Source organism: Microtus ochrogaster, chromosome 26, assembly GCF_000317375.1.
Source record: "Microtus ochrogaster isolate Prairie Vole_2 chromosome 26, MicOch1.0, whole genome shotgun sequence".
In the NCBI taxonomy this organism is placed as follows: Eukaryota; Metazoa; Chordata; class Mammalia; order Rodentia; family Cricetidae; genus Microtus; species Microtus ochrogaster.
This window is the reverse complement of record NC_022025.1, coordinates 12332684-12355599: the sequence shown is the minus strand read 5'-3', so window position 1 is coordinate 12355599 and position 22916 is coordinate 12332684. Positions and strand designations below refer to the sequence as shown.

The 22916-nt window shown below is 41.0% G+C and overlaps 1 protein-coding gene across 4 annotated transcripts in view; it reads right to left on the bottom strand.

Annotated features, from left to right (window-relative positions):
- The window catches only part of Magi2 (membrane associated guanylate kinase, WW and PDZ domain containing 2), a 1267351-nt gene that overhangs the window by 445485 nt on the left and 798950 nt on the right, over nt 1-22916 (bottom strand). For all 4 annotated transcript variants that reach the window (XM_026784667.1, XM_026784668.1, XM_026784669.1 and 1 more), the window contains exon 4: nt 404-619. In XM_026784667.1, the coding sequence (XP_026640468.1) occupies nt 404-619 (216 nt within the window). The remainder of the gene's footprint in view (nt 1-403; nt 620-22916) is intronic.

Here is a 22916-nt window from a genome sequence, read left to right as displayed (position 1 = left end):
GAGCCCCAGTCCCCGTGTAAAACCTGGGTGGCATCATGCATCTGTAACCCAACACTTGGGGAACTAGAGACAGGAGGATCTGGTGGGGTTCTCTGAGCAGCTAGGCTAGCCAAATCAGTGAGGTCTAAGTGAGAGACTTCATCTCAAAGAATAAGATGAAGAGCAATAAAGAAAAACACCAGTGTTGACCTAGGATCTCCATCCAGGCAAACATGTGCAACTGTAACCCTCACCCCCACGTGAGTGCATGCACACACATGCAAGCACATACACATGTGTGCACACATACAAACAAACCACATTTTTAATATATATGTATATATACATCATACATACACACACACACACACACACACATATGTAACAAAAAGCTGATAATCTCATGAAGAATACAGAGACTGACCTGGTGTTATCACTACGCCGTTCCCATTGACCACAGGACTTTCTTCCTCCTCCTCCTCTGGAGGTTCGATACTTGCTTTCTCCATGTTGCTCACTGATTTATTTCTCTTCCGTTTCCCTTCGGCACTCGGAGTAGCTCCTGGAAGTATCTGGTCTGTCACATTTAATACTAATGGTGCCGGTTCAGCTGGAGGCTTCGGGGTGCCGTAGTAGTTATCTGCAGAAGACACCCAGACATTCTGGAGTTAGAGCTTTCTCTTCCATGCATGTGGGCTTTAAAGAGTGGAAATTATATCAATTTGTATTATATGTATCCATCAATTAATGCATTTCACATATATGGTTTTATAAGCGCATTACATATAGCTCTATTTCTATTTTACTGTGCTTTAAGGCACACGATAAAGGCTGATGCTACCGTCACCGTTGAATGTTTCAATGCATTGACCTTTCAAGCTGGAGCTGAGTACATAATTTTCAGACGGCAAATGGTTAATTTCAAATCTATTTAAGCCAACTTCACACTAAGCCTGCAAATCTATCTAGGCCTTTAAAAAGGAGTGCTAATCCTGAGGAGTAAAGGAAGGTAATCTTTGGTTTTGTTGTTATTTTCAAATTCCACGTCAATCTGGAAAGGCAAAGGATGCTTAGCTTTCCTCTTGTTTGCTGAGGGCTCTGACTGGTGTCCTCCGTGCCAGGGCCGTGGCTCCTGGAGCTGTGGGTAGAGACCTCCTCCTCTCCTTAGCCTTTAGATTGTCATGGCCCTTTTCTCATAACTAGAGTATCTGAGCTGTGGGATAATTTCCCTTCCTTCTGCGTCTGGGAGAGTTCATTAAGATAGAAACAAATCCTTATGTTTTTGTTTGTTTGATGCTTACATGTTTTAGATTTTAACATGCTATTTAATATTTATACATGCATAAATGTGCTTGGTTCATATCCACACCCAATTTTATCCCCCCCAAATTGTACTTATCCCTATAATGAGAAGCTGGTATATAACAGACGTGTATTGAATGCCTGGGAAATAATGGAATTGTATGTTTGCCTTTGCATATTCAAGGCAAATCATTTATTTAAAATGTTCAAAATATGATTGCCAAAGAATATGTGGCTTTGAGAAATCATTTTCAAATGTGAGCTCCAATTTCACACCAATGTTCCTATATTCAGTTAACTGAGTAATTGCCGTCTCCTGTATTCCATTAGTGAGGTCTTTATTAGTACTGACTGTGCACCCAAACATTCCAGTGCACGGGTGAGAAACTGTGATGATTACACTGAGATCTTTATCTTACAGAATGCTTAGTAATCTGGTATGGAAGACCAAATCCGGCATCAAGTAGGCAAGCACTGTAACTAAGGAGACAGAAGAGAAGGCTGTCTATCTGCAGACATTACTGAGATCATCTAGTAAAGCAGCCTGCTGGGAAGAAACAGCTCTCAGAGTCATAGCGTCTAGATGAGTCTTTCTGGATCACGGTCATGGAAGCAAATTCATTAACCTCAGTATGGTTCAATTCCTCTATGTGAGACAGGGAAGAGCCATGATTGCTAAGGTCCCTTCCATCACAGCTTGTAAGCAGCCATACCTATTCCACTTAAGTTAGAACGTGGTGAGTGTGAGCCAGTTAAAAAGATAGGGGAGTGTTCATTAAGTGTTTGGAAAGTGAGCAGAGACAAAGGAGTCAGGAGTCAGGACAGGACGAGGGTTGACTTTGTTTAAAGGCAGGGTCTGAGGCTGGATTCTACTCACTGCATGGTTAACCTAGCCTCAACTCCTGACTGTACCTTTCCCGTTCAAGGTGCTGGGACTGTAGGCCTCTACCGCACACCCTGTGACAGGTGCTTTCTCTGTCCAGCAGTAGAATCTGCACAAATTGCTTCCGAGGGAATGAATTCCAGACTCTGCTTAGCAGCTTTGATTTGCTCAAGTCCAGAGAACACACCCAGCAGGGTTGCTATTGGCTGAGACTCAACCATGGAGGGCGGTGATGACTACCAACTCAAATAAATTAAAAGATGACTTGTAGATCAGAGTGGGGTGATTGCCTTATGAACGACTGAGGGAAGACTCACCCTGAATGTGGGTGTCTCTGATCAGTAAGCTTGGGGCTCAGGGAACAAAAGTAGGAAAAAGAGGAAGCCAGAAGGACACTTGGCTCCAGGCTTCGTGGGTGAGTTCCCACATGGCTGGTGCTGTCGCCTGTAGACATTAAACTCCGGAATCATCGGACTTTCGATGTCCACCCCAAGGCATTCACCTAAGAGCTGGGATTGTTGCTGCTCCCCTTGTTCTGAAGCTTTCAACTTCCCAGATTCATTAGCTATTGATTTTCCGCATCCCCAGCCTATAGATGAGCTAGTCTCTGACCGTATAGACCAACCTAGCAGATCGTCTTTTCTAATACTGTGTATGCTCCACTGGCCCAATTCCTCCACCTAAGCTAGAGGTGCAGCCCTTCCTTTGACCCATCTTATCTCTGCAATCTCTCCAGAGAGTAAGACCCTTGGGCTGTTGGGTAAGCAGCAACAACCAACTCTCTGTCTACAGGTCCTCCATTTCTGGTTGTTGTTGAGACGAAGCGGGTGTGTTTGGGGGAAGAGCCTCACGACCTGTGAGACTGTGCTGGATTTAGCGGTGACGAAGCCCCACGCTGGAGCGAACTGAGCAGCTGGTGCGCAGACCCGCCGTGGTATCAATGCTGCTGCTGGAGCGAGCTGAGCAGCTGGTGCGCAGACCAGCAGTGGTATCAATGCCGCCGTTCGTATTTGCAGAGAAAGTGGCTCTTCAGCGTGGAGGGCACTTTAAGAAGGCATATGAAAAGATGATTACATTTGGCTAAGGATTACGTTTCATTTGATTTGCAGAGTTTCAAGTAAGTCAAAACTTTATATAGGTAGGCCAAACCAAAAGGCGAGTTGCTGTGCACACCCAATTAAGATGCATTTCAGCATTTTTAATGGCTAGTACAACTCGAAGCACATCATGCCACTTTCTGAAAAATTTCAATGCAGACTTATCCAATGGATATGTGCTAAAATAGTCCGTAGCTCCTGTGTATCTCAGTGAACAATATGGTTTTATTGTGTCTGCTATGCTTTATGCTCTTAGATATACACGGAACTAAGAAAAGTATAACAGACTTCAATATTTTCTCCACATATTTTTAAGTTATAATATTCCTAGATAAATTACCTCTTAGTAATTATAAATAAATGCATAGACAGGCGAAAATAAATATTAAGCCGCAGATCTTGCTGAATCCACATTACTAAATAATTACATCTATTGGTATGGTATGATTATAAATTATATAGTAACATTCCTTTACTACAATTAGTTTAATGAAATTATATGTGAGTTGAAATGCTAGATGTGGAAATGTATAAATCATTAGTCGAGGTGTTAGGATTATCATCATTAGAAAAATGCCAGTTTGATGCCGACGGAACCAGATGCAGAGATCCACAACCAAGCACGGGGAAACAGAGCTCCGGGAATCTAGCTGAAGAGAGGTAGGAGGGGTTATATGAGCAAGGGAGATCAAGATCACGATGGTGAAATCTCCAGAGACAGCTGAATCAAACTCGTGGGAACTCATGAACTCTAGACCGACAGCTGTGGAGCCTCCATGGGTCCACACTAGGCCCTCTGTATGTGGGAGACAGTGGTGAAGCTTGCACTCTCTGTGAGGCATCCGGCAGTAGGACCAGGATCTAACCCTGATGCATGAGCTAGCTTGTTGGAGCCCATTTCCTATGGTGAGATGCTATGCTAATGTAGCATAATATATCCTTAATGGAGCAGGGCGGGGCTTGGTCCTGCCTCAACTTAATGTGCCGAACTTTGTTGACTTCCCATGGGAGCCCTTACTCACAATGGGAGGAGTGGATGGGGGGGTTTCCTGGGAGGGGTGGGGGGAACAGGAGGCTGGGGGATAACTGTTGGTGGAATGTAAAATGAAACCTAAAAAGATTAAAATTTAGAAAAATATAAAAAAGAGAGAGAAATGCCAGCTTGTAAAAGGTAACAAAATAATCTATATACTTACTATACTGAAGGAATATAATTGATGGAGAAGAAGCTACGACACAAATCTAGGATGCTTATTGTACTGCTTAAGAAACACCCAGACCAATAGTGGAAGATCGGCCAAACAGCTGGGGAACTCAGCCCTGAGAAGGCTCAATAGGAAGTTTATACGAACCCATATACACTGAAAAAAATAATCCTTTGAGGAAACAAAGCATCATGCTTCCGGGAAAAAAAAAACCATAAATGGTTTTAAAGTATAATTCAGAACTATTATCATCCCACTAAGAACAGGATGCCTTTATACACATTACCAGTATTTAGAGAACCTAAAATCTCAAAATGCAAAGGAAACCCTTACAATATGACGTGATGCTTAGTGCGACGTATCCTGGAGAGATAAATCTGAATCCTGTGTGCCCCACATATGCGTCTTCTTTATAGGCTTGAACTGATTCAGTTGAAATGACTAGTTATAAAAAGCTGTAACCTGGACTTGGTGCCCTGGTTGTCTCTGCAATCAGGATGCTGAGGTGGAAACCACTTAAGCCAATGAGTTTGAGACTAGTTTGGGCAGCATGGTGAGAGCCTGTCTTTAACATTTTTAAGAAGCAACTATAGCTATCATTCTTGATGAGATCACTAGTGCAATTACAGAGGTGGACACTGTATAAACGTTCTGCTTATGAACTCTTGATTCAAAGGGGTATTTGAATGACCTACCCATACTGCTGCTACAAAGACTAACGATAATATTTACAAGAAAAACGTAGCAAGGCAGTATCCGTGTAGATGCTAGAGACACGGCGACTGCTACTGGCATGGGTTTATCTTGGCTTTATATAGGAGCCTCTAAGAAATTTAACTATCCCCCTGCTGTCCATGAAGTAAGTACAAGACTTAAACCTATTTGATTTCAGAATTTTATTACTTTTCAGAATACTGCATGGTCTCTAGAGAAAAAGTTAGAAGGCAGTTTTCTTTAAAGCCACAGTCCGTGAGAGGAGTTCCCATTCCAAATGAGAAACATAAGTCTGCTACCGAGTCAGACAGTGGGAACCAGAGATGGCTTTTTCTCCCCTCACCTAAAATTAAGCGTGTGTGCACTTTCGGGAAGGGATGGGGGAAGCAAGCTATCCGGACCACATGCCAGTGACCATTGTTATAAAGTCCTCTGCCACAGCTCTTTCAATGAGCTTTACGATCAAAGTCCTCTAATTGGCTAATATCACAAGATGTTGTTTAAAATTATTCACTTGATTCTCCCCTCCCAGGATATCTGTAAATTTACACAGTAGTATTTAATCAATGTCTGGAAAAGAAGCGGCAATTGTGTAAGGAAACCAGCTGTCCTCAGATAAAACCTTATGTATGAATACTTTTTTTTAACCCATAACATTTGGGGGCGAAAGGGTGAAATGGGATAAAATTTGAATAAAAGTAACAGACTATAAAGTGCCAGTAATGTATTTTATTACATTAAAGTGTTTGGCAAATGCCCACTGATACTCGGCAGTTTTAACTCCTTGGCCACAAAGGTGGTGGGGCCGAAAAAGACGACCTTGTGAACTCAAGTGGCCTCGTGAAGATGTAACAAAGCCCAAGCCCTAATCCACATGGCCAGATTCATTACACGGTCATCTAAGAGAGACAAGAACAGCTTTCTAAATAGCAGGCGAGCACCTGAAGGGTACCGTGAAATGGCTCTCTTTTCTGCAGCCGACACAGTAACCTTTTCACGGACCCTGCAGCCTGACGATTCTAAGTTAACGTCGCTGTCATCTTGTTTGTTTGTTTTGGTTTGTTTTTCACTGCATCTGACTGTTAAGGCCAGCGTGGGGGGAGAAAGGGGAAACCAGTCAAGGACTCTCATGCTGCTCTGGTGGAATGCCAATAGAAACCGAGATGTTCCCCGAGATGCACTGCGCTTGCTGTGCTCTTAAATTCGGATATGACAATAGGAAAGGTACTCAGAATTAGATATGAGGAGCTGGAAAAATCCCAGATGCCAAGCAAACACTTTATAATGCTTTTCCCCCACATTTCTCACTAAATAAATCAGGTCTCATAGTAAAATGCAATCTGATTAATTTTTCACTTTAAGTTGGAGATCTGGGTGCTAATTTCAATTGTTTCAGTCCTCTGGGTGTACAATAACATGTGGGTTTTACATCAAATAACTGTATATCATTTCACATGACATTCAAGTAGAGAAGGAATTTACAAAGATGTTGTTCTTCCCTTCAAGATAGCTCATGCATTAAAGTTATACATGTGTGCGTGCACACACATGCACACACACAACACACACTGCTCTATATTCTCAGTGTTTTGAATCCAGTTTTATTAACCAGAAAGAATTAGTTTTGTATAATAGCTTACTAGAAGAAATATGGATGTTGACAGGAACTATATTGATGTTCACAGGACACAGACAGACTGGGATGTCTGGGATGGGTCAGTTATTAGGGGCCCCATCTCAGTTTTATAAATGGAAAAAAAAAACAGATTCATATGTAGCTTTTTAAAATGGCCTCTGGACAATTTTACTCTGACACTGAATGAAAAGGTTCAGAGTTTCAGTTTCCAATATGGAAAAAGCTTCTCCGAGCATAGTAACACTTATTTCTATTCAAACAGAGGCTTGATTTGCATTGCCAGTGAAGGACACAGACTTTAACTTCAAAACACGTTTACCATAAGATAGCAATGAAGACAGCAAGAGCCAAATCACCATAAGGTGTATCAGGCCCAGCAAGAATCACAGCCCCATGGCTGCAGGTGGAAGGAGGGAGACCTTCAGGGACGGCATCGCCAGCGTTTCGACTTGTATTACCTGACAGAAAACAAGGCAGAAGTCTCACTTTGGAACACCTTTTAAAACGACCTTTGAAGTTATAAAGCAGGCTCTGATGCTCTCATCTGGGCCTGAAAACAGCAATCTAACACATCATTTTCTTACCAGGAACTAAGCAAGAGAAAAGCTAACTTCAAACAGTAAAGGCTGTTTCTCGTGTGGCAAAAGTGTTAATCTTATTCATGTCAGAAATGGGAATGCCACTTAGAGCATTAAATTGTTACCAATAAAAGAACAACAGGGGCTTGAACTTGGAAAACTCAGCATTGATTACACACGACTATACAAAAATGCAAACATTTCTGTGGTACATGTGGAACTGAACTATTTTGCGAAATAATTCAGAATCTCAGCAATCCTAACACATGAATATCAAATTCATTAGAAAGTTACACACATGCAGGTTTCCCACGGGCAGGCCCTCGGTGACATGGATTCTGAAGCCGTCACATCCATCGTCCCCCTCAGTACTGTACAAACATCATGCTGATGATGAAAAGTTCCAGACGTCCTCTGAAGTTCATTGGTAAGAACTCAGTGGTGTAACGAGTTTTTCTCTGTCCTATCAGCCAGTTTCCAAGTAATGACATGGATGCTTACTATTAATTAGGAAATTTCAGCCTATAACTTAGGCTTGCTCCCAGCTGACTCTTAAAACATAAATTAACCATTTATATTGATCTATGTCCTATCATGTGGCATTACTTTCCTTCCATCCTGCATCTCCTGTTTCCTCTCCCTGTCTCCTGGCATCTCTTGTGGACCTAGATGTGTGTGTGTGTGTGTGTGTATCTTTCAAGAGAAATAATTTGAATATTTATAATAATATTAAAGAAATGGAAGCACAGTTCACAGACACTTCCCATGTAAATAATATTAAACTCCTTGAAGGAGTATTTCCTAGAAAAATTATTGTGAGCCAGAAATATGAGCTATACAGGTAAGTTTCAAATTAAGCTATTCACATTGGAAAAAGCAAAAGTTGGAAATAATTCTACTAATGTACTTTACCTAGTATATCTGAAACAGCATTTCAATACGTGATAACACAAAGATATGAATGCCATGGTTTTCCATTTCCGTGTCATGTCTCTAAGGCCCAGTGTCAAGTTTCTACGAAGGACGCACTGGGATTTGGAAAGTTCCACTTGCTCTGTTCATTGTCTTAGAGTAAAGGACGGCCCCAAGATTTGGCAACGTGACCTTAGAAAGCCTCTGTCGTTCAATAACAAATTAGACTCTACATCATTACTCAAGAAGCTTTCTCATGAGCAACAAATTGCAAGACTTTGCTTTAAAATGTCCAAGACATCTGAGTAAGTCCCAAATTGTGAGACAAATTTCTCAATGGCACTACCCCAGTTTCTTCGCTGCGCTGGGTTTACGTGAGATATCGCGGTGTAAATAAAAGATGTGTTTTTCTTGGCAAAACCCTCCCGTCCTAAGTCCTGACGTCAATTTGAACTGAACTTGAATATTTTCACTCTTGACTTCATTGTCGAGATGTGGGTGACAACGTGAAGAAACTGGGGAAGAGCTTCATTTTCTACGCACGGCCTTTGGTGAGGATCCGGTGGGCTTTATAATTTGCTGTATTAGAGGAATGGCCGACTCTCACAAAACCCCGAGAACAATGCACCACTCAGGATGCTGCACCCCCTTTCTGTCCTGTGTGCTGTCAACTGTGCACCCGCAGCTCCACAGAGAGCGTGCTCAGGAGAGCCAGGACTTGCTAAGACCTCCCACCTGCCCACTAGCTTCGCGGTTCACGCTCTCCACAAAAGCAGTTTTCTTCCTTCTTCCTTCCTTTTATTTTTGGATTGGGTCTCACATAGCCTAGGCTGACCACAAACTTGTCATACAGCAAAGGCTCTCCTAGAACATCAAATCCTGCTCTCTCTGCTTCCCAAGTACTGAGATTGCAGGAAGGCGTCATCGGTCCTGGTGAAAATGTTTCAGGGTTTTGACTGTTTGTAGACGTTATATAGGTCACATGCTTCTGTGTTTTGCTAAGCTACAAGTTAAGTATTCTGACAGAAGAACTTAAACTAAAATCCATGAATAAAATCATTCCAGTAATACTTGGATCTTAACAGTATTGTAGATTCTGTTGGGACTAATTGAGTCCTGGCTTTCAGATGCTTTTCCCTCCTAGAACCTTCTAATTAAAGTTACTAGAAGCTGTGCCTAGATTAGAGGATCAGAGGCTGGGATTTTCACCTGTTGGCCACCATTGACTGCAGTGTATTTAAGCCTACATGGTGTTAATAAAGAGGGGCTTTTGGTATCAGTGTTAAAAGGTCTGCAAGTTGGTCTGACTCTGCGTCTGTGTTCTCAACCTCCAGCCCCTTGCCCGAAGCTCGCGAGCTGGGTTCTAGCGCATAGAGCACAGACACGGGGGCGCGGTGCGCAGCAGATTCTACTCTCAAAGATTAATCATTGAATTTGGAAAGCAACTAATCAAAACCGGTGAAATAGATTTTTCAGAAGCGCTCTTTGGGATTCTCAAATCACTGTGGGGATATCTGTTAGTCAGGGAACAGATAACGATTTCTGGGAACATAAGCGAAATGTCCAGCGATTTTTTTTTGTCAGACAGCATTGAGAATGAATTAGCTTATTACTATAGCTAGTAGTAGATTTGTAAGTAGAGCCCTATTCATTCATGTTATTAAAGATTGCTCATGTGCTGATGAGTCAAAGATATTCCTTGCATGACTTCATGAATAAGAAAATAGAAACAAAATTTCAGGGAAATATGAATGGATTTTTCATTTTTACCAGTTTAAGCAGATTCCAGGGATAGTTACCTCAATTTTATTTATGTCTTCAAAAATTGTTCAACGAACTGGACCTTTCAAGGTCAATATTACACTTCCTATGTAACGCTTGTGGCTCGTCGTATGTTCACTTCCCCGTGGTCCACTGACTGGGATATTAAATGTTGCTAAGACGTTAGGAGACTGCCCAGAGATTCTCTTGTCACTCACTCTCATAACTGCAGTACCTGCGGCCTCACTGATGAATCTCGCTTTGAATGTTCGTTAATGACTAGAGAAATCTGTCAGTTTAAATCTCCAATCTTCAGTCGGTAATAAAAGTCGCAAAACAATAACTAAGAACGTTACTTCTGCTTAGAGAAGTCGAGATGCTCTATAGTTTGGAATAATGAAAGAGGTCTGTACACTGTCAGAGGATTTGGGTTGTAAGGGAGGTTCTACTGCTAGCCTCCTAAAGAACCTTGAATTCTACATTAAACTGCTTTAAACATGAATTTTCTGATTTGTGAAATTACAAAATTGGTTCCTATTTCAAAAGTACTTATTTCTGAAATTCTGTAATGAAAACACTGGACAATGCAGTGGCAGCGGTTTTATTTGTCCTCATATCAAATAGCCTCAAATTAACAATGAGAATAAAATTAACTAAAAGCAACATTTTAAACGACTTTAGAACTTAGCCGCACATCCTTTCTTGAGAGAAACGTGGATAGCTGCCAGTTGACTTCTGTTTTAACTTCCCAGCTCATTCCCCTCTAGGAAAGTGTTTGTGGCTTAAGACTTTCTGTTTTTATTCCAATGATTTCATTTGCATATATCTCTGTTGGTGAACTAGACAGTTCTACATATATTCCCCCTAACATACCATTACTTTGTGGGAGGCTGCACATGGAGAATTTCAAATTTATATTTTTGTTCATGTGGCCCTTGAAGTTATCTCCGTGTTTTTAGAGTGATATTTACATTATGTTCGTCTTGTGATCTATGAGAAAATTATAAAGTGTAGTTAAAATTTGAGATGATTTAGATGGAGGAAGTATTAGTCTGTACAACAATAAAAATCCTACAAGCAACAAAAAGCATAGGAAAACCTGAGATTTCGATATTTACCCAAAGGCTTTTTCTTCAGCAACTCTGAGACAATATACATACTATCTATGAAAACCAATCTCATAATAAAGCAAATTCTACCAGAATCAATGAAATTTTACATCCTAGATACCAGAAATCAACTTTAACTTCTTCAAAAAGATACATATTATTCAGCTCCACCATGCTCTACTACTTAACTTTTTACTGTGCAGTTTTCCCTTTTATACCATGCCTGTCATTCTGTAATCATGGAAGTTCTAAAAATGATTTGTTTGTTACAGAAAAATTATTGAATTGATGTGCAGAATAACTATACGGGTTAAAAAAAGAATCCCAGAGGATCAGGATGTAGCTCTATGTTATTGTACCGGCCTTTTGTGCACGAAGACATTGGGTGTGACCAAAATTCTGAAAGGAAAGGAGAGTGAGCAATAGAAGGTGGGTGACCATGTCTTGTTTGAAAGTCGTGATGTTCTCATTGTCCTGATATTTATATACTGGTCCGCAGCCACACATGCATGGCCAATCTACACTGTCTTGCTGTCTGAGAAGTCACTACAACACCATCGTAACCACATGCTACACCAGCCTTTGGAGAACTTGAAATTGGGCTTCTGTGCATAAAGACGCCCTATAAGTATGCCATTCATACCGAGTGTTGGAAATTTAATCCTTAGAAAAGAAGTAAGGCATCCAAGTAATCAGTTTTGCCATGACTGTATATAAAAACAATGTTTCCAGGTACATAATTTTGTACTTTCAATACTTCATTATAAGGTTCAAATCACAAAATAGTCTTGTAGTGTATAATGATATCTATCTATAATTAGTCAAAAGTGAATGGAGGTGAGGATAAGAATCAATCAATATACCTAGTATGGCAGTATACATGCGATAGCAATCTCCTTAGTTAGGGAGTAGAAGTTTCAAACGAGACGAGGACCATTGATGCTCACTGACTGACCCTGTCATAGAAAACTGAATGAGTCTTCTCTTTGAGATGAAGGATGTTGGTGAAATTATCGTGAAAGTGCAAAATAAACTCTGAAACTCAAATGGTTATAATTTTGAGACCATGAAGGAGAATCTTAAGAGGAAAAAGCTTCTGGACGGCAAGGGCCACCAGCCGAGATGGTCATTAAGGGGCTAAGATTGTGTTTGCCTTGCACGGTCCTTATGTCTGCAGTGGCTTAAGAGAACAATGCTAGATACAGCAGTCTTGTCATGCAGTTATGAACTTAGAAGGTATGAAACATACTATTTCATATACCACAGAATTTTATTGCTATTAGCATGCAGTGTGATGCTATTCTGATACGTTTTCCTTCGTAAGTGAATAAGCATTTTTCTCTCATAGCTTTTAATATTTGTTCTTTTGCATTTTTGCTACTTTGACTATAGAACTTGTGAAGAGGTTCGGTTTTGGTTGTGTATATGGGGTTTTAACTGCTTAGAGTTTAGTCATTTCTTTCTTTCTTTCTCTAGGCTTGTAAATTTTTGGCTGCAATTTCACTGAGTAGATTCTATGTCTTAACTTCTAATCTCAGCTTCCTCTTCCCCGTGAGTTTCAGGCTGGATGTCTTGATTGTATCATAGATCTCTCAGATGTTGTGGTCAAGCTCATTATCATTTTGAAAAAAAATCAGGGTAGGAATTATAAGCTTTCCAAAATCAAATGAGAATGATGGCAGAACTCACCAGAAGTTTTGGCTATGACTAAGGCTAAGAGAAATGTTTACATGTATGATTGCATTAGAATCTTAAAGTGACAGCCTGGCGGTGGTGGCGCACGCCTTTAATCCCAGCACTCAGGAGGCAGAGGCAGGCGGATCTCTGTGAGTTCGAGGCCAGCCTGGTCTACAAGAGCTAGTTCCAGGACAGGCTCCAAAGCCACAGAGAAACCCTGTCTAGAATAACCAAAAAAAAAAAAAAAGAATCTCAAAGTGACATCAAATAAATACCCTGATAGTACACCACATTTTGTTAGAACACAGAAATGCCAAACTCTGACACAGTACATCAAGAAATCATAAATAGCATATCAGAAATTAGTGAAATTAGAGACTAAAATAGCAATGCATAGAATCAACCAAAGAGTTCACACAAAAAAATTAAGACAAACCTGAAGCAACTAGACAGTCCCAGTTAAACATGAATGCAAAATGGTCAGATTATAGAAAACAATCTACATGTTCACAGCAATTTCTGTCAAAATTCCAATAACATTCTTCACAGGACTAGGAAAAAAAAAACCCACAAACTACTGTCAAATTCATGTGGCTGCACACAATTTGAGTAGCCTAAGCAATCATAAGCAGAAAGAGCAATGAATAAAAGTTAGACTGTACCAAACTGCAACAAAAAACCACAGTCACAAAACAAGAACAGAGCAAAACTGGTTCCCAAATCCAAAAAAGCAGAACAGTCAATAGCTAGCAGGAGGTGGAGGCGGGACATAGAATAGCCAATAGCTGGCAGGAGGTGGAGGCGGGACTTAGAATAGCCAATAGCTGGCAGGAGGTGGAGGCGGGACTTCTTGGCATAGAGAGGAAGTAGGAGGAGGGATCTAGGCATGGAGTGCCTAGAAATCCTAGAATAAAGTAGAAGACACAGAAATCACCCCGCAAGGTGATGGTCTTCCAATCTTTGACCAGTATTCAAAACCATCCATTGTGGGAAAAGCCTTTTTTAGCAAACAGGGCTATGGAACACTGGATATAAACACAAAAGAATAAAAGTAGCTCTATCTCACATTCCAGAAAAGTCAAATAAAAACAAACCAAAGTCTATACTATAAGATGCTTTACCTCTGAAAGAACAAGAAAAAATGCAGCCAAGCATTTCAAGTAATACCTAGAAGCACCATTTTTAATTCTAAGAATTACAATAAATGGGACCACGTGAAATTTAAAAGCTTCTCCGCAGAAAAAAAAATGGCAGAGCAAAAAGCCAGCCTCTTCAATAAGAAACAATCTCTGGCAACCGCATATCAGACATACACACACACACACACACACACATACACACGTTTCTCTGACTTTCATGATACCTCTTCTATCTCTTAGAAATAAATTGGCCTCTGTGTACTTGCTGGATAAAGCATTTCTTATGTGCTGTTGTAATTCAAAATGCCAAACTACAAAAATGGACTTTATATTCTAGTAACATTGGAGATTTTCATCAATCTTAATTTCCAAAAGGATTTCCCACTTTTTAAAAAGTTTTTCTTCTCTCATAAATTATATCCTAACTGCAGCTCCCCATCTTCCCCATCCCCCAGATCCGTTCCTTCTCTCTTTACCTTCAGAAAAGCCCAGAGCTCTCAGGGACAGCAACCAAGCGTGACACACCATGTTGCAATTAGACTAGACACCTCCCCTCATATCAAAGCTGGATGAGGCAACCAAGTAGGAGGAAAAGGGTCCCAAAAGCAGGCAAATGAATCAGAAACATCCCCTGATTCCACTGTTAGGTGCCCGAAAGGAACCCCTAGCTGAACAACCATAGCATATATGCAGAGGTCCTAGGCCAGACCCATGCAGACTCCCTGACTGTTGTTGGTTCAGTCTCTGTGAGCCCCTCTGAGCCCTGGTTACTTGGTTCTGAGGGCTATATTCTTGTGGTGTTTATTTCCTGAACATACTCTAAAGTATTTACTTAATTAGTACATATCTGTGTCTGAAAAGAATTGAGTTTTTAAAATTGTTTTTATTGAGCTATACATTTTTTTCTGCTCCCCTCCCTCCTCTCTCTCTCTCTCTCTCTCTCTCTCTCTCTCTCTCTCTCTCCCCTTTCCCATGACCCTCAAGCTCCCAATTTACTCAGGAGATCTTGTCTTTTTCTCCTTCCTATGTAGACCCTTGTATGTCTTTCTTAGGGTTTATTGTCTAGGTTGTCTGGGGTTGTAGATTGTAGGTTTTTGTTTCTCCTTTGCTTTTTGTCTAGAAGCTACTTATGAGTGGGCACATATTATATTCATCTTTCTGGGTCTAGGTTACCTCATTCAATATGTTTTTTCTAGATCTATTCATTTGCATGCAAATTTCAAGATGCCTCTATCTATCTATCTATCTATCTATCTATCTATCTATCTATCTATCTATCTACCTACCTACCTACCTACCTACCTACCTACCTATCTATCTATCTATCTATCTATCTATCTATCTATCTATCTATCTATCTATCTATCTATTTTTACCACTGTGTAGTCCTTCATTGTGTAAATGTACCCCTTTTTTAAAATCCATTTTTCAGTTGAGGGGCATTTAGATTGTTTCCAGGTTCTGGCTATGACAAATAATAATGCAATGAACATAATTGAGCACATGTCCTTATGATATGATTGAGCATTCTTTTTTTTTTCAAAGTTTTATTTATTTATTATGTATACAACATTCTGCCTCCATGTATGCCCGCACGCCAGAAGAGGGCACCAGATCTCATTACAGATGGTTGTGAGCCACCATGTGGTTGCTGGGAATTGAACTCAGGACCTCTGGAAGAGCAGCCCGTGCTCTTAACCACTGAACCATCTCTCCAGCCCCTTGAGCGTTCTTTTGGTATATACCCAACAGTGGTATTGCTGGGTCTTGAGGTAGATTATTTCCTAATTTTCTGAGAAATTGCCATATTGATTTCCAAATGACTGTATCAGTTTGCCCTCCCATCCCACCAGCAATGGAGGAGTGTTCTCCTTACCCCACATCCTCTCCAGGGTAAGCTGTTGTCAGTGGTTTTGATCTTGGCCATTCTTAATGGTGTAAGATGAAATCTCAGAGCTGTTTTGACTTGCATTTCTCTCATGGCTAAGGATGTTGAGTATTTCCTTAAGTGTCTTTCAGCCATTTAAGATTCATCTATTGAGAGCTCTCTATTTAGAACTTATAATTGGATAGATACACTAGAGTCTTCCAATATATATTATGTAGGTCGATTCCCCTCCCCTACTTTTATATATCCCAAAAGGTAACGATTACTTTAAAATTTTAGTTTTAAAAAGCAAGAGATGACAATAGTTTTTATCATGTGAAATGATATCAAATTTAACTTGTCACAGCCATAACATTTCATTAACACACACACACATTCATTCATGGCTCTTAAACAGGATAGAGGAGCATATATATATGAGTTGCTATAACTGAGATTGTGGGACCTGTAAAGCCCCAAATGCTATGCTTTACCCTTGGAAGGACAAGATTGCCAATCATAAATTTGTCATCTGAAAGCAACCATTCTGCTCTAAATCTTCTCCTAAAGATGATTTGACGATAAAAATGATAGCAGATTCTCCAATGGGAGTGACCCCTCTTAGGCTGCACTGACTTTGAAAGGATGCCTATTTAATTGATCTGCCACCCGTGGTGACATTCCTCAGAGACAGTGACCTTGACCAACTCAAACCCCAGGGCTCCATTAGTGGGTGGGGAGTGAGACCCGAGAATTTGCATTTCTCCCAGGAATCTCTGCTGCAGCTCATTTTGGGGGATCTCTTTTTAAAAGCTGCAGTCTTAGGATTGCTTCAGCACAAATCCTTTTGCCATCACAAATACCTAACGATAATGGCCAGATTCTCAACCGTCTTCGCAGTATAAGAGTGTCACCTAAGTTTGAAAACTTCTTATTAGTTGTTTATTCTTTATTGCCCACTTGCCAATTAGAAGTGACAAAAACAAGGTTGAATTCTGAGTGGATTTGAATCGAAGAATAAGTTATAAAGGAAGTGATCAAGTGAAGGAGACTGATGCCCTGTTTTAGTTCAACTATATATAGTTTACAACTATATCCTACTGTATTAAATGCCAAACACATACGATAGCATGCGATCGAGATAAAAGCAATGTTTTCTAGGAAGCAAACAGCATCATAAAGCACATGTAAAATCCCTGAAAAAGAAGGAGACTGGTTGCATAGACAGTGGTGAAACTCACAGTATTGAATCACAATATGAGGAAGAGGCAGGATTTCCACCAGCGAAGAGTCAGAAAGCAGAACTGTCTGGTTCAGTCGGGCACATCAAGAAATTTGGGGAGGGCTATGCTCAAGAGTGGCATACCATTAAGGTCCTAAAGTGTTTATCGTCCTCCGTTCTGTGTGGGAAATGGACTTAGATGCAGCAAAGAAGAGTTCTGAGGACGGGCGACAAAGGCACAGGTGTGTGTATATGTGCATGTGTGCTTCTGATTAGGGTGGAAAAGGTACAAATGCAGACACATGGCATGTACGCAGGAGATTTATAGGCGCACGTATCACACAGCATTAAACCACAAAGCACGGTAGCAGAGATGTTTGGAAATTGAAGCTATTTTCAAGTCCAAACTTGTAATTCCCTGAGAGGAATGAACACAGCATCTACCTGAGAAATCTTCGGGAGTCTGATACGTGATCTAGATAAGAAGAGCAACTTCTAGGAAGAAGACAGCACCATTAAGTATTACCCAACAACTAAAGAACAATGTTCTTTACATACATTAAAAGAAATACATGCATGCGTAGGCATGCAGACCTCAGAAATACATACGCTTTGGTAGTTTACTGCATCACAGTGAATGCCTATTCGGCTCATCTCAATAATGACATTACTTCAGGCATCCATCTAATAACATAAACCTATTAGCACATCAGATTAAATTGATATTGAAAGGACAATTAACTTGGCACCCAGGCTACAGCCACTACTCAGTTTGATAGATTGAAATGTATTGAACATCTTTTTTTTCTTTTAAGTATATTGTTAACACTGAGGACATAAATGCTAATTAGAGTAATGACTTCATTCAGCAATTTTGTTTTTATGAGGCCATTTGGATCATGCTCTCTCCTCCTTATAGAAGGGCAAGTTCTTATTAATTTAGGTGGTTACCTCACAGGTATGAGTAGTAAATAAAAACACAGGCTTGGCCTTCCATTTCTTTCCCATGACTTTCTGCCACCATCACGGTGAAATCAAGGTGAGGATATTTACAGGCTTCCTCTACAGTGGTTCCTGTGCCTCCACCAGGTTGCCAGCCAGCCATCTTATGCTTAGAAATGAAAGCTACCAGCATCTTTGTGGGTTTTTCTTGCACAATTTTAGTACTGATTGTTATGGTTTAGAAATAAGATGCTGCAGGTACCCGAGAAGTGGCAGGCAGTGGGCAGTGGGTCCTGAGACCATGGCTGGCCACGAAGGCAGCTGGGTCCCTGGCAGGGAGCCCCCAAGTGGCCCACAGGCCATGAGAATCCGCAGGTCCTAGATATGGAGCTGCATGGTGGGTGAGAAACCAAGACAGGGTAGGCATGCCTTGCAGAAAAAGTGGGTATTTATTTAGTGGAGAGGTGGGGAGATGGGGAAAGAGCAGAGAGAGAGAGAGAGAGAGAGAGAGAGAGAGAGAGAGAGAGAGAGAGAGAGAGAAATAAGGGCAGAGGTGGAGAGGAGAGGAGCCACAGCAGTAGCTACCTCTTTGGGAGAGAGACAGAAAAAAAAGGGCTCCAGCCGCAGGCAGTAAGGAAGATCTGCCTGCCTCAGAGATGGATGGAAGTGGACAGGGGAGGAAGTGGGTGGGGCTTGTCTCTTAAAAAGACAGGACAGACCATTACATTCCCATCTCTCTTTTCTTTTTTTATAATAAAAAGACAGGAGGTTAGGCTGTCTGCATCCTGAGCCCTTTCATTTTCAGCTGTCTCCCAAAGAGGTAGCTGCGGGTGTGTCCCATCTCCCCTCCCCTCCCCGCCCCTGCTCCTCCCCCATTTCCCCCTTCTCCTCTTTTTCCCTTACCCCTGCATAACCCACTTCCTCTGTGTGGCGCGCAATGGGATGTGCAAGCTGCCGAAAGAGGGAAACAAACAGCAGTCTTATCCAGCTATGATGCCTATGAACTACAATAACGGCCAGTATGTCACGGTATCTCCAGGGATGCAATAGTAACCGCTATATCTTGGTAAGCACCAGCTCTCTAAAAGAACTTGAGGCCCACTCTACGAGAGGGAAAACATGCCTGGTATTAGAGGCCTAGATAACTATAAGCTTTTTAGCTGATATCTTTACATAAAAAAAATACTACTACTCTTACTATTGAAGGAGGCAATTATTATACAAATTTTATGATGATCACTTGTAGCAGTGCATAGAAAATGAAAATGGAAGAAGAATCAGAAGCAGACCCTGCCAGTACCATCTTACACTCATGACATGGGCAGCCCATAGTCCAAGGGTGACTATAAAGTTTCAAGAAGCTCATGCACCAGGCTTAGATGTTGGTCCTACTGCCAGGGGCCCCTCAGATACTCCAAGCTTCACCACTGTCAGAGCCCATTCCCCATGGTGGGATGCCATGCTCAGCCTTAATGTAGTGGGGACGGGCTTGGTCCTGCTTCCAATTAATGTGCCAGACTTGGTTGACTCCCCATCAGAGCCCTTATACATTAGGGGGAGGGGTGGGAGGTGGGCTGGTGGGGAGGTGAGGGGGTAGGAAAAGGGATGGAAGGGAAAAGTATAGTTGGAATGTAAAATGAAATAAAAAAATAAATTATAATAAAAAACAGTTTCAAGAAGCAATCTGTACTTAGGGGTATAGGCTGCACACCTCACTCTGTGAATTACAAAACCTCTAACAGGAGCTGTTAATGGCTTAGGGACTCGAAATGGAATATGAAACTTTTGACCCAAGGGTCATTGCTCCAATGTGGCCTAAACCGGTAGTGACTGCAAGTTATTATCCATGACCAGTTGGTCAGCAGCTGCTGTGAGATAGATTGGGGGATTCAGTTTAATTTCTAGGATGGGTGTCCGTGTTAGCACCTTGGGATTTCCCTGCACCCTGAGGTGGGGAGTTTGGGACATGAGTGGAGATGTTGGCTGGAAGGAAAACCCTCCACCTTTTCCTGCCTTTAAAAATAGTCTTTTTTGATGGGAGTTACCACAAGTTTCCAGGCAATTGACAGTATTCATGACCTGATAGTTTGTCATTTGCAATATTTACGTTTACCTAATTTCTAAGCATACTGTCTCTTTTTTTAAAAAAAATAACAGATTTTAATAGGAAGATCTTGAGGAAGATTTTTTTTTGTTGTTTTTTTTTTTTGTTTTTTTCGAGACAGGGTTTCTCTGTGGTTTTGGAGCCTGTCCTGGAACTAGCTCTTGTAGACCAGGCTGGTCTCGAACTCACAGAGATCCGCCTGCCTCTGCCTCCCGAGTGCTGGGATTAAAGGCGTGCGCCACCACCGCCCGGCTTGAGGAAGATTTTTATAGACTAATTTAAACTCTTGTTATTCACAACGTGAACCTCAGACAATGAAAACAGTACTTCTTGGGGCCTGCCCCAGACATACTAAATCAGAATAGTGTGAATTTGAACAACGTCTTCATGCAATTCCAGTGCACAGTGAAGTTTAAGGTGTGCAATCCATCTTCAGGACATGCTGTGCAGCTGGACACTGAACATGGAGAGCAATTGATAAACACGTTGATGACAAAAGTAAAATATGAATGCCGATATGTTGGGACTAATGAGTCCTGGCCTTCAGCTGCTCTTCCCTCCTAGCGTCTTCTAATTGAAGTTACTAGAAGCTGTGCCTAGTTAGAGGATCAGAGGATGGGATTATCCCCTGTTGGCCATTGACTGCAGTGTATTTAAGCCTTCATGGTGCTATTAAAGAGGGCCTTTTTGGTACCAGTGTTGGAAGGTCTGTGTGTCGGTCGATCTCTCTGTGTGTGTATTCTCAACCTCCAGCCCCTTGCCCGAAGCTCACAGGCTGGGGTCTAGCTCATAGAGCGCAGACTGGGGCCATGGTGTGCAGCACTGATCTTCTGCAAGTATGCAAAATTTCATATAATAAAATTGCATAAGGTATGAAATTTTTAATTATCCAGTATCCTGGCTTCTAGTATTGCATATGTTTCCACCTATAAAAGTCCCTCACCTGTTTAGCGATAACATCTTCATTAGAAGATTTAAGAAATTAAGGTACCATAAGATAGGTCTCCAATACAACATTCCTGTTGGGTCCAATCTAGGTTTCATAAACTGATTACGTGAACAAGAAATTATAAATCTTTATACCTTGTGTTAAACTGCACCTTGTGGCTTTTGAGGTCATGCCAAACAGTACTATTCTTATGCAACACTAACTTAAACAGATTGTGTTTACTTGGGAGACCTGAAGACCCATCCCTGTGTGTTGGATCATTAGCCACTGTTAAATTACTAAACCATTACCGAATGACACTCGCGGCGAGGTACACGGTGAGATCATGTTGTTCTTTCTTCTAAGCTTGTAACAGCCCCAGAATGAAAGACTCAGACCCATTGCCAAAATGGGCTAATGCAGAACACACTAATTCTCAATGTGCTGCCTTAAATATAGTCAACACGAGACTAACTGACGACTTTAGTCTTGATCATCTTTTAATTTGTATGGGTGCTGATAGTCACTTCCTCCCACAGGAAACTCTTCAGTGCTTTACCTTTATGTTAATAAACTGTTTAGCCTGAAGTTAAAACCTTCCTAATATCCGAGGCTTCCGTTAAAAACAAGAAAAATAAATTTCCTATGAGATTCTCAAGACAGATTTTTCAGCTTAGTCAAGTTCTCTCAATTCTCTGAGCCCATATTTCAATGATGAGTTGTTTTTGCTATGGTTGTTTGTTTTTAAGCACTAAAAATGTGTGAAAGTGTTCTGAACATTTATTGCAACGAAATGAACAAGATTATTGGCATACAATAAGGTTCATGGATGTTTGTTATATGCTGCAGCTTCTGGTCACTTGGCTACTTTGAGCACAGTGTTTGCTTTGAGGTCATTTGGATATGCACTAGATTTGAAGATACCCGAACAGATAAGATCCATTCCCACTTGGTTCACCAGGTGACATTAAAACACAATACTCCAAATTAAGGGAAGATTAAAGAAAGATCTATAAGCTTGCATGCATAATTATATTTTCTATTAATTCTGAAAGTCCAAATTATAGCTTACTTTAACCTTGCTCCTTTTTTAGATCTTATAAAATCAAACATTTACTTGTGTTGATTAGAATATCACCAGTGGTTTTACCTCCTTTACCCCATCCCCCTTTGCAGTAAGAAAATGATGTCTGGATCTCACCAAATTGTTGAGACTCTCACCAACAAAAACAAAAAAAACCCAGATAACATCAACTAACAACATAATCCATGGTCTCAGGTGTCCGAAGTTTCAAATGTGTACACTGTCTCTGGCATCTGAATGATTTTGAGCATTTTCTTACACACACAGAATAAGTATGGGAGAGGTACCTTTCACACAGATTTGCTGTGAAGTGTCAAAAGAGATATTTGTAACTTTGGAGAACATTCTACATTGTACATTGGGCATGGCTAAGGGACTATTCAGTGGTATTTTTATTTTTGTTGCCTATTTTCATATTCCAAAGGGCAGAAATTTCGCCTTCAGTTATGCTCACCTAATCATATTCTCAGCAAAGGACAATTCCCCGTCTCGCTGGGAAAGGGCAACACCAGCCTGCCTTTCTCTTTGCCCCTCATCTCCGGAATTGTGTTTGCAGAGAATCAGAAGTAGTACTGCTTTAACATTTCTTGAGCCTTCCTCAGGCTGGTTCCTGTTCTGCTTAGCTTAGAGCTAGGCATCTCTTTTTAGCACCCCCAGCTCTGATGACTTCCCCTGTTTATTGTCCCTCTGTTCATAAACACCCAATGCTGGAATGCTCATGACATAACTAACAGACTTAGCACATTTCTGTAAAGCTCTTTTTTTGTTTGTTTGTTT